The sequence below is a fragment of the Pseudophryne corroboree genome, chromosome 6 (genome assembly GCF_028390025.1).
Source record: "Pseudophryne corroboree isolate aPseCor3 chromosome 6, aPseCor3.hap2, whole genome shotgun sequence".
Taxonomy (NCBI): domain Eukaryota; kingdom Metazoa; phylum Chordata; class Amphibia; order Anura; family Myobatrachidae; genus Pseudophryne; species Pseudophryne corroboree.
Window position 1 is genome coordinate 326,228,055 of NC_086449.1, and position 13,156 is coordinate 326,241,210.

General features: G+C 43.6%; 1 protein-coding gene across 1 annotated transcript in view; it reads left to right on the forward strand.

Moving 5' to 3' along the window:
• Nucleotides 1-528: 528 nt before the first annotated feature.
• LOC134935241 (serine-rich adhesin for platelets-like) overlaps nt 529-13,156 on the forward strand; it is a 36,421-nt gene continuing 23,793 nt past the window's right edge. The window contains exons 1-4 of the mRNA XM_063930426.1: nt 529-626; nt 4,592-4,672; nt 7,506-7,624; nt 9,836-10,013. Of these exons, the coding sequence (XP_063786496.1) occupies nt 534-626; nt 4,592-4,672; nt 7,506-7,624; nt 9,836-10,013 (471 nt within the window). The 5' untranslated portion in view covers nt 529-533. The remainder of the gene's footprint in view (nt 627-4,591; nt 4,673-7,505; nt 7,625-9,835; nt 10,014-13,156) is intronic.

Genomic DNA, 13,156 nt, shown 5'->3' on the forward strand with positions numbered 1-13,156 from the left:
CCAATGGTCCATGTTTTAAGCCTATCCATGCTTGGCCACCGGTGACCTAATTAATCTGTACTGAGCCATGGATATACCTAAAACCTGGATTTTTGTGGTGCTTTGAGGACCGGGTTTGAAAACCTCTGGTTTAATCATTAAAATGTATCCTATTAATTCCATTTTTTTGGTGCATGCTATTGTCTTTCAATATACTGTAAGGCCATTTTAAGTGAGTATAACAAAAAAATGAGGGGTATATTTACAGTGTGGCAAGATGTTACATTGTGTTTGTTAGTTTTTGTGATTTTTTTGTTTGTTTGCACTATTAAGTGCACCGAAACGCTAGTAGCAAGGGAAGTAACAGACACTTGATCATCTCCTCACTGAAAAACAAGTCATCAGGATATCTGACACACTATCTCTGAACATGTTGTTATTCAACCGGAGGAAGCTTTGTTGTGAGACACACAATCTTCATTGCCAGGTCACATGGGCAAGGGGTTTGATGATTATTATCCACAGTCTATGCAGTTGTCTCCTGTATGTCCACAATGTATCGAGCCTATCAGCCCACTTTGCCAACAGCTAACCTCTACCTACAGGAGAAATGGGACAGGAGCAGATATGCAGAACACAGGAGAAAGGTAGGGAACTGGGTATGGTGAGAATAAGAGTAAAGCTGACACCTGTTGTAGTACTGTGTCATCATAAGAATAATACTCCGTAACCATGCTTCTGGCATTGGCAGGTATAACTTTTATCATCTGGGTGTGGTGCTGACACTCATAAGTACTATAATCCGTAAACCACTGATAACCTTACTTAAGGCAATGCACATGGTATATATGTTTTACATTCCCTCACTTTCTGACGCCTTTACTTTGACTTTTTTTTCAAAGCACTAATGACCACTGTATTGTATACTCAAGGTGACACATCTTTCATGCAGGAAAGACCTTGGACAGCTCTCCTCCAATCAGCACTTGGCTTTTATTTACAAGCTTCAAGCTTTTCATGCAGAAGAAATGTCAAAAGGGATTGGCAGAGGTCCCAGCTGTGTATCAGCGCTGGGACCCTGCTAAACAGTAGCATAACAGAGGGGGCATCAGGAAGGATCCTATCCAAAATATTCTTAGAGGGAATGGGATTTTATAATTAGACAGATAGACCATCATTTCTTTGCCGTAAGTGAAGCCTCCCTCACAATCCCATTCAGACAGCTGTCATCCTGCAGAGCGCATGACTCTGATTGTCTAAGGATGCTATCTGCTATAGAAAAGTGAAAATTTGTCCTTCTATACAAATCCACAGTTTACAAGCGAAGATCGTGAAATTTGGCATACGAGCGTATTAAAACACGCTGGAGGCAACTAAAACAATTTGAAATCCCTAGCACCCCTAGGAGGGCAGACAGCAGCACAGAGTTTATCAGGAGACAGCATAACTACGGAATTGCTGGTGCAATGTACTCTAAAATTGGTACACATATGCCTTACAATCTGGCAACAAACACTGTGGGGGGAAGACACCCCTAGCACCCCTAGGGGTGAGACAGCAGCACGGAGTATGTCAGCAGACAGCAAAACTGTGGAGGGCCTGGAGCAATTTACCCCAAACTTGGTACACATATGACTTACACTATGGGAACAAACTCCGTGGGGGTTAGACACCCCTAGGGTTGGGACAGCAGCACAGAGTATTTTAGGAGACAGCATAACTCCCGAATTCCTGGACCAATTTACAACAAATTTGGTACACATATGACTTACGTGCGTCGTACGGGTACAAAGTCCATTGTGGTTTTGCACTGGTTCTAGTGACGATTCCAATCGCACAGCCGGCCGGAAGGAGACTGACAGAAAGAGGGCGTTTCTGGGTGTCAACTGACCATTTTCAGGGAGTGCTTAGAAAAACGCAGGCGTTGCAGAAAACCGAAGGTGTGGCTGGGTGGGTGTGTGACATCAAAAGGGTTAGAATCAACGCACACGAAGAGTAACCACAGGGCTGGTCTTGTTTTGCATAAACAGATTTTGCAGGTGCTCTGCTGCACAAGTGTTCGCACTTCTGCAAAGCTAAAATACACCCCCCAGTGGACGGCGACAATGCATTTGCACGGCTGCTAAAAACTGCTAGCGAGCGATCAACTCGGAATGACCCCCTATATCAGGACATGCATGATATGTCAGTGATGACAGGGCTGCATGTGACAAGGGCAGTGACGTGAAGAATTAACCCACACACTGAGAGTTATATAGTGGAAGTAGCACCGTCCCCCAGCAGCACAGAGTATATCAGGAGATACATAATGTGCTGACTATATAAGAAACTGTCAATAAATCAATAATTTCACAGGGGCACTGACATGATGTGAGGAGGAAAATGGAGACAGCAGGAAGCCATAGACTGAGAATTGTATAGTGGAAAGAGCAGGGTCCCTTGGGTGACCAAACAGGGGTCCGGCCACTACACAAAGTGCATTTGGGAAGCAAGATATGCCTATATACTATATCTCCAACTAAAGTAAATTAACAACTATCATTCTAATTTACCATCCTCATCCCGTAGCGAAGCACGGGTATTCAGCTATCTACAATGTTATTTATACTGTGTTTAAAATTTTCATTTATTTTTGTAAACAGACATTCTTAAGGTGGGTACACACTGATAGCTATACCTGAAGATCAATTGATCGGCAGCTATATCTATGGACGGATCGGGCAGTGTGTTGAGCATACACACTGCCCGATCCATCGGGGACTGACGTCATGAACTGGGTGGGCGTGTACACACGGCCGCCCAGTTCAGCTGTCAATCACCGCCGGCTGCCGCAGCATGTGTATGGGCGGTCGGCCGACTGCCCGTACACACACAGCGACGTGCCAATATATCAGTAGAAATATTGGCCATCGGCTGTGCTGCGGGGCCGACGCGATATGTCTGTGAACGACGGAGTTCACAGACATATCGCCCATACACACTGGCCGACAGACCCGCGATATATCGGCCAGTGTCTACCCACCTTTAAAGTCCCGGGCAAGGCCGGGTACTCCAGCTAGTTCTATATAAATTAAGGTGAAAATTGAATTGGCTGATGAAAATGTAATTACTGAAATATCAATGTAACTTTAATTTCAAAATATACAGTACAGTATGTTGTCTCTAGATTTCTGGACGGTCTTTAGCATTCATTTATCATTTTTATTTTACCTTTCTTTTTTTATTTTATTTTATCAGGCCCCCAAATGAAATTTGGAAATTCTTTTTTTCATTTTGCTTTTTTTTTAGGTTTTAGAAAATAGGATTTAATTGCCGTTTGATACAATTTTTGATTGTTTATTCCATGTTTGTAGACTATCCCTGTTTGCTACTCCATTTAATACTTTAACATTACATTATTATTATTACCAGTTATTTATATAGCGCACACATATTCCGCAGCGCTTTACAGAGAATTGGCCATTCACATCAGTCCCTGCCCCAGTGGAGCTTACAATCTATATTCCCTATCACATGTACATGCACACACATTCACCCTATGGTTAATTTTTGTTGGGAGCCAATTAACCTGCCAGTATATATTTTTTGGATTGTGGGAGGAAACCCACGCAAGTACGGGGAGAATATACAAACTCCACACAGTTAGGGCCATGGTGGGAATTGAACCCATGACCTCAGTGCTGTGAGGCAGTAATGCTAACCATCACACCATCCGTACTGCCCATGTATTACATGTATTCTGTCTCACATGCAGATTAAAGTGTAATTGTCACCTATAAAACAGATACCTAAACAAGCAACACTGACAGTGTGTTACAGCTCTGTACTTTATACAGGGCTGGCTCTTGGGTGGGGAGCTATTACTTGTGGAAGCTCCTACAAATAAAATTGTCAAAATGATTTACTGCCAATCATGTTATTATAAAGTATAATGTGCTAATACACCCAGCACCACAAATGTGTTGAAAACACTATAGTGCCCCCAGTTCACATCATCATACCACATAAAACTTCTAGTTCACATGATACCACAGTGCCCTGCATGGTTGTGCTGTAGCTATGTGCCCCAGCAGCCCTGTTAATCCAGCACTGACTCAATATATACTTTCTTTCTTTATGCTATTTCTGTTTGTGAATAGACCATGTATATACAGGATTCGGAGCATGAGCTTTACTCTTAAGACATCATGGCTTCAGTTTATTGGCTAAGAATGATCACATGAGCAGTATACGGTTTTTCAGCTGGAGTACCATATACATTATATTATATTAACCACTCTGTATGACAAGTGTCTCCATTTAGTGGCATCTGTTCTTTTAACAGTGGAGTACAGTAAGGAGGGGATTGTAGGAACTGGTTACACTGGCATTATTTTCATATCATTTTTTGCTTTCTTTTGTGAATGCACAAAAAATAAAAATGCATGTGCCAATGTGAAGCTGCAGGTTTGTTTTGTTTAGAACTTGTAAATGTGAAGAGATGGAAAACCAACACAACACAAAAGATTTAAAAAAAATGTCGAGAAAACAGTGACAAAAACCAGCACAGAAAGAGGTGACAAAACAAAGGCACAGAGAAAAGCCTGATGCATCACTGTATGTTTTATTACAGGTAGAGAGAGCTGTCCCCGCAGTAAACTGCAAAGGATTTCAAACACCTACACATCTCCTCATGAACATGAAAAAATTACAGGTATGATGACGCCAGCAAACAAGAAATCAGATATATGACGTAATGGGTGTGATTCTGCGGTGTGCGCAGTTGCGTCTGTAACTTTATGCTAATGCCATGTCTGATTTCCAACTGAATCGCCCACTTGCAGTGTCTTAGGACAGTGGATTTCCGTCAGTGTACGTATTTAGACGCACCAGCCCCATGGCAGGTTCAGTTTCTTTGTCCGAGTATGGCCTCCCATGTGATCAGCTGTGTGTCTTTGAATGCAGCTGCTTTGAGCAACTCACCCACGTCAGGTTCTCCACACCATGTTACCTCACAGGAACGCCAACTAAGATTCTCAGACCATGCGTCCAACTCTGTGCTGTGCATATGTGTATGGACAATCTGAACGCTTACGCAGTGTAACTCGGGCACATGCTCAGACTTACAACATTGCCCGTTTGCAAGCGACACCGATACTGTGTCCACCTCTGAATCAGGCCCAGTATCCCAATATAGCAAGTGCACCATAAACAGGGTTGTTTTAAGTAATGAAAAAAATAGTGTATATACTCTCTTCCTCCTGTGCCCCCCACCACCCTTGGTACCCTGGTCCCTCACTCACTCTCTCTCTCTCCCCTGCCCCACCTCTTTCTCTTTCCATGGTCCCTCGCTCTTTTCTGGTCTCTCACTCCCCTGTTCCCTCTGTCTCACTACATTGATCCCACCCCCTCTCTCACTCCCCTGGCCCCCCTCTCAGTCTTGCTCCTCTCTCTGTCTCTCTCTTGCTCCCCTGGCCCCACTCTCTCTCGCCTACTCCCATGCCTCCTACCACCACCCGCTCTCTAATTCACCTGGTCCCTTCACTCCACTGTCCCCCTGTCTTTCTTTGCTGCCATGGTCCCTCTCTCACTCCCTCCTGCCCCCTCTCTTTTTCCCTCACTCCTGTGCCCCCCACACTTTCTTGCTCTCATGGTCCCTCTCTCTCTCTCACTACCCTGTATCCTCTCCCTCCCCTGCCTCCTCTCTCTCACTCCTATGGTCCCTCTCTTGCTCCCCTGCCCCACATTTCTCTCTTGTGCTCCCTTGTCCCCTCTTTCTCGCTCCCCTGGCCCCCTTTTCTCTCCCCTTCTCCAATTCAAAGTTATTTTCAGCTTATAATTTAAAGTGTCCTCAACTTGTTTGTCCTTACAAAAAGATCAAAATGCTGAAAAATTATTGGAAAATTTGGTTAGAAACTATCAATGTCTTCAGAGTCAGCAGGAGATAAACATGCTCATTACTAATCACCAAGAAGATATGCAGTACCAAAGATGCACAAAAGAGTGCAAAACCATCTAAGTAGACAGGTGGAAGTAGGTGTCCTAATATAAAATACATGTGAAGGGAAGCTCATGGGGAGAGGCACCCCCAAATAAGCGGGGACCTTTATAATCAGCACATTCTTTGAGCACCAGTAACTAACTGTTTTAGGTCACCCAATTCAATTGAAAGCTCAATTTTAGCTCAGGTTGACTGCCTATGATGACACAAAGTAGTATCCAGAATGTTCTATCGGTTCTAACACAAATAGTAATGCCCAGGGTGTAGCAGCCAGTGCCAGATACATCTGGGCTACTTGAAGTGCAGACAGTGACTGATAGCGGTTGCAGTGTTCAGTACGCCGCTCCACATGTGCTGGTTAGACAAACTCTATCAAAGTTGTGGGTATTAGAATAACATACTGCATTTTTATTATTAATAGTAGCAACATTAACCCAGTTATTGCAGTATATGTGCTCAGGTTTGGACTGGCCCACAGGGGTACAGGGGAAACCACCGGTGGGCCCCACTGCCTGGGGGCCCACCTCCTGCTCTAAGGATCAGGTTCCAGACTGTGCACTTGAATTATACATTATACATATATTACCTTATACTGGACTATGGTGTATTTTCTACAGTGCATTGCTGTTATTAATCTGGTACTGTACATTATCATACATGCAGCAGCTGAATTTACTGTATTATTTATGAAGGGGCCCAAAAGTTGCACTCTCTAATGGTTAGTCAAACCAATGAGGTGGCAGGCCACACCCCCTCTGCAGACTGGCCACACCCCTAACATGGGCTCCTACCACTGCATTTTCCCGGTGGGCCCTACATGCCCCAGTCCGACACTGTATGTGCTCTTTCTTCACCATTTTCTTACAGCACATCTCTCCTACCTGTGACATGCTAATATTTCGGGTGGTCTTCAGGTTGCCTGCTGTCGGGATCCCGGCGCACAGTATACTGGCTCCGGAATCCCGACAGCCGGCATAGCGACACTTTTTCTCTCTCGTGGGGGTCCACGACCCCCCTGGAGGGAGCGCCACCGTGCCCGCAGCGTGGCGAGCGCAGTGAGCCCACAAGGGTCTCATTTGCGCTCGCCGCGCTGTCGGTATGCCGGCGGTCGGGCTTCAGGCGCCGGTATGCTGGTCACCGGGAGCCCGGACGCCGGCATACCATACTACACACAATATTTTCATAGGAGAGCCCAAGGCAATCACCCCCTGTCCCCCTTCCCCTCCATTAATATGGCTCTGATTGCATGATATGTAATCGCCCCTCCTGAAACTGCCATGATTATTACATGTGAAAACAAAACAAATCAGGCAGTGCATCAAGCTGCTGTTTGCATATTTTTTGCATATTAATTTGGCCCCCGAAAGCTAACTTTAGGCTTCATAGGTTACGTTCCCTATGTATGGCTGATCGGTGACATTTTACAGCCTTTCTTACATGAAGTCACAAATTACAGGTGAGATGAATGTGCTGCTTGGCATCAGGTCTTTTTATTTAAAAACAAGTAAAATTTGTTTTATGTGTTAAACCCTTGATTTGAACCTAGATGGATAGAGATCAGCGAGCAGTTATAGAGAGACAGAACCACATTCATTCAACCAAGCTGAGCTCAATACGCCAATCTCATGGACGAGTGGATAACTGGAACTACTACCCTCAGCGCAGGTAACGATGGTGATGGGTGTAAACTTTTACCAGTGGCGTGTAAAGCAAGGATGATATGTGTGTGTCACAGCTGCATGTGGAAGACAGTGTGTCATATGTATCACTATTGATACTTTAACGAAAATAAAATGAACATAAGCAGCATGCGTGCTGTAGTAATTATTGCATATATTGCGGAATAAAATACTGAGCATGCTGTGTTATTTTACACCGGACATTTTATTTAAATATTTAGCATTAAAAACACCTTCTTTTGCAATAAATTACTGTAAAGAATAAAAGCTATGGTTAATTACCTTATACCCATTCTCTGGATCTTGCAATATCTACACTACATTAGTAATGAAGTGGCACATGTACATGCTTTTACCATTATGTCCCAGACACATACAGCCGCCATCACTAAAGACAATTACGTAGAGATTGTGTACACAGGAGGACATTCCGAGTTGTTCGCTCGTTAGCTGCTTTTAGCAGCATTGCACACGCTACGCCTACTGGGAGTGTATCTTAGCTTAGCAGATTTGCTAACGAAAGCTTCGCTAATTTTCTCGTAACGATTACCCCGCAGTTTCTGAGTAGCTCCAGACTTACTCAGCCATTGCGACCAGCTCAGTCCTTTTCGTTCCTGGTTTGACGTCACAAACACACCCAGCGTTTGCCCAACCACTCCCCGTTTCTCCAGACACTCCTTCGTTTTGCAACTCGAACGCCTGCGTTTTTCCGCACACTCCCATAAAACGGCCAGTTTCCGCCCAGAAACACCCACTTCCTGTCAATCACACTACGATCAGCACAGCGATGAAAAAACTTTGTTACGCCGTGAGTAAATTACCAAACTTTTGTGCTAATTTACTTGGCGCAGGTGCACTGCGTACATTGCGCATGCGCAGTTTGCGACTAATCGCTCCATAGCGGGGAAAAAAAAACAGAGCGAACAACTCGGAATCACCCCCACAGTACAGCATATTCCTATATTATATATGCATAACTGCACATACCTTTATGGATCCTTACCATTACTCAGCCAGGCCTTTGTATGGCTCAATGTCTAACTGCTGAGTAGGATGGTCCATCAGACCATCCATCCAAATGGCATTTGTCATAAGTGCATCAGTGGTACAGTGACAAACAGCGGTAAGCTTACTGCTGTTTATTACATACTGAAAGGAGGATGTCACCCCTTTAGCGAGTGCTAAACGGGTTATGTCTCATTAATACGATGTATGGTCTTGTATAACTGTAACATCACAGGGAGACATGTAGGCCTTTTACTCTGTGCAGTTAGTTTTAATGGCCCATAATATCTAGATTATTCATTGAGCTACTGATGTAAGATTGGTAGATGAAACAATTTTATGTAACTTGAGACCATCAGAAATAATGAGAGAAATGTATCAAATCTTATAACAAAGACAAGTGGAGGTGTTTCCATAGCAACCTATCATATTCGAGCTATCATTATGTAGAATGTACTAGATAAATTATAGCAATAATCTGGTTGCTAATGGCAACACCTCTACTTGTCCTCTGTATAAGGGCCCTCATTCCGAGTTGATCGGTCGCAATGCGAATTTAGCAGAGTTACACACGCTAAGCCGCCGCCTACTGGGAGTGTATCTTAGCTTCTTAAAAGTGCGACCGAAGTAATCGCAAAATTGCGATCACAAACCTTGTAGCAGTTTTGGAGTAGCTTCAGACTTACTCTGCCTGTGCGATCAGTTCAGTGCTTGTCGTTCCTGGTTGACGTCACAAACACACCCAGCGTTCGCCCAGGCACTCCCACCGTTTCTCCGGCCACTCCTGCGTTTTTTCCGGAAACGGTAGCGTTTTCAGCCACACGCCCCTGAAACGCCGTGTTTCCGCCCAGTAACACCCATTTCCTGTCAATCACATTACGATCGCCGGAGCGATGAAAAAGCCGTGAGTAAAATTACTTTCTACATAGCAAAGTTACTTGGCGCAGTCGCAGTGCGAACATTGCGCATGCGTACTAAGCGGATTTTCATTGCGATGCGATGAAAAATACCGAGCGAACAACTCGGAATGAGGGCCAAGGTTTGATACATTCCCCCCATCATGTCTGTCACTGAACAATGAAAGCTTCTGGTTGGCCTTATTATAAAAGCATTGATTCATACTGTTCAGAACAACATTCTTCTTCTTTTGAATTTCTGCATTAACTTTTCCTTCACATATATTCCTACAAAGCCTTAATATAGGGCAGAGGCACCAAAACCTAAGCAGGATAACTGAGGAAAATGGGAAAATATTGGAAAGGATCCTCAAAAGGGAATCTGAATATGGAAGATGGAAGTCAGAGTATGAAAAGATGGAAAGGATTAGATCAAACATATCCCGCTATCCACAAGATTCTGGCCCTGATTGGGTAAGAGGCAGCTGCATATTGCATGCTAATAAAGTTTCAAGGATATTATAGACAAACAATGGAGGAGTAGCCCATAATCCTGCTTGTCCCCCCCCCCCCCCCCCCCCCCCACACACCACACCACACTACCTGGGTAAGTATTTACATGATGCAGCATTAGCTCACACATAAAAGCCTAAAGTAAATTTGGACGTATTTGCGCCCAAAACATGGCTGTACTTCTAAAGCCCACTGAGACCTGAACTGGCATATAAAAAATACAGACACCATGAAAAAAACTTTATTGAAATACTCAACATTTCTCTCGTTCACTAATATATTATTCACCTAATTCCTCAGTGGATACGGTCATTTGGTCGACCACACATAGTTTGACAGTCATTAGGTCGACCACTATTGGTCGACATACACTAGGTCGACATAGAAAAAGGTCGACATGCTTTTTTCTAATTTTCCCCCATTTTTTGAACTATTTCATACTTCACGATCCACGTGGACTACGATTGAGAATAGTAACCTGTGCCAAGCGCAGCGAGGGGGTACAGTGCACTAATTAGGGTTCCCCGTCACTTTACAAAGAAAACGACACCAAAGAAAGGTTAAAAAACTCATGTCGACCTATTGCCACGTCGACCTTGTTCATGTCGACCTAATGCATGTCGACCATTAGTGGTCAACATAATGACTGTCGACCTAAGTGTGGTCGACCTAATGACCCATACCCTTACTCAGTTATCCTTTCTTTCTTCAAACTTGTAATTCAATAGATGACAAAGGGACAGATACATCTGGAGGCATTTCAGGGACAGTAGTGTCAAGATGCCATGTGAGATGTATACACTATACATTTAAGAGATACATAATAGCATTAATGAAGGTCATTGCAGTTAGACCCCAAGAGGGTTGGAAGAGGGCAACATTTTATTACAGGCTTGATTCTTTCTGAGGTGATCAGTCCCTGCTAAACAGGCTGTGGATCTCTTTTCCCTACTAAGTAAGCCTGTTTCAGAGACATGATAGTCATGTATAATTTATTCATTTTACTGAATGGTCAGAGTAAAAAAACAAAACAAATGCAGGTGTAATTGATTCCTATGCTTCAAGTTACACTGGTGTTTTGTTGTTATTGTGTAGTGGAGGCTGACATCCGCATATATTGTTATAGTTTATTTAATAAAACACCACCATGTTCCACAGCACTAAACTATAGGGAAACAAACCAAAGACAAAAGTATGACAGAACATACAGTATAATAAGATTTGAGATATGTACAGGACAGTGGTCCAGGCACATATACACATATAGCCACATGGAAGTGTAGGGCCGTAAGTAGACATTTTTGGAGCCCTTTGCCCCCCCCCCCCCCAATATTCCCCCCAATATCTTCCTCCCCGCCCCCAATATTCTCAAAAGGCACAGTGTGCGCTGAAAGCATGCATCCAAAAAAGGGGGCCTGATCTTGTGCCCCTTATTCATATTACATCCCACAGTAGTGCCACTTATTCACGTTACGCCACATAAGTACCCCTTATACACAGTATGCCACACAGTAGTGTTGCTTATACACAGTATGCCACACAGTAGTGTTGCTTATACACAGTAAGCCACACAGTAGTATTGCTTACAGTATGCCACACAGTAGTACTGCTTATACACAGTAAGCCACGCAATAGTACTCATTAGAGTATGCCACACAGTACTATTGAAAATACAAATACACTAGTCCTGCTGCTAGATCAGACTTAGGCAGATGGGGGCCATTAGAATTCAACTATTACATTGAAGAACAATAAATTATTGTTTATTCTAATATGTTTGTTTATTCTAATATCCTCCCTCTGCCTAATGCCGGCTATACAGTAGGTCGATGCCGTGTACGAATACACATTATCGACACGTCATTCAACCCATCGCATGCACATCGTGCATGTTTTGGGTGCGATTATGATGCGATGCACTTCAATGATCATATGTGCTGCACATATGATCAGTTGATCCGGGTAGGGGTTAATTGCGTGTAACATGATTTTTAGACAGATTGAATGTGGGAAACAAAGGACAGATCAGAGTCAAGGATGACACCTAGGCAGTAAGCTTGTGGGGTAGGGTAGATTGTCGAGTTTTCAACAGTGATAGAGATATCAGGTTGGTACCAACTATTGGCCGGTGGAAATGTAGTTAACTCTGTTTTTAAAATATTAAGTTTGAGGTGGCGAGATGTCATCCAGGATGAAATGTCAGAAAGGCATTCAGTGACACGGTCCAGTACAGATAGGGACAAATCAGGGGAGGATAGGTAGATTTGAGTATCATCTGTGTACAGATGATACTGAAATCCAAAAGAGCTGATTAGTTTACCAAGAGATGAGGTATAGATAGAGAAAAGCAGAGAACCCAAGACTGCGCCTTGCGGTACTCCAACTGAAAGAGGTAGCGAAGAGGAGGTAGATTCAGAGAAGCGAACACTGAAGGAGCGATTAGATAGGTAGGATAGAAACCAAGAAAGGGCTGTGTCTTTAAGAACTAGGGATTGCAGTGTTTGTATGAGAAGAGAGTGGTCAACAGTGTCAAAGGCAGCAGATAAATCTAGAACACAGGTTCTCAAACTCGGTCCTCAGGACCCCACACAGTGCATGTTTTGCAGGTCTCCTCACAGAATCGCAAGTGAAATAATTAGCTCCACCTGTGGACCTTTTAAAATGTGTCAGTGAGTAATTAATACACCTGTGCACTTGCTGGGTTACCTGCAAAACATGCACTGTGTGGGGTCCTGAGGACCGAGTTTGAGAACCCCTGATCTAGAAGAATAAGTAGTGAGTAATGGCCTTTAGACTTCGTAGTGACCAAATCATTAACCACTGTAGTCAGTGCTGTCTCTGTGGAGTGTTGGGAACGGAAGCCTGACTGAGGAGGGTCCAATAAGTTGTGTAAGTTAAGAAAGTATGTGAGTTGAGTGTAGGCAAGTCTCTCAAGTAGCGTAGAGAGACAAGGGAGCTGAGAGATAGGGCGGTAGTTTGAAAGAGAGTTAGGGTCAGAAATTACTTAGTCACTTCCTTACACACCTGTGAATGTGTGTCATATGGGTTCGAAAGGGTTAATCAAAGCAAGTACCCCATATCTGTCTAAAACATACTAAAATTTT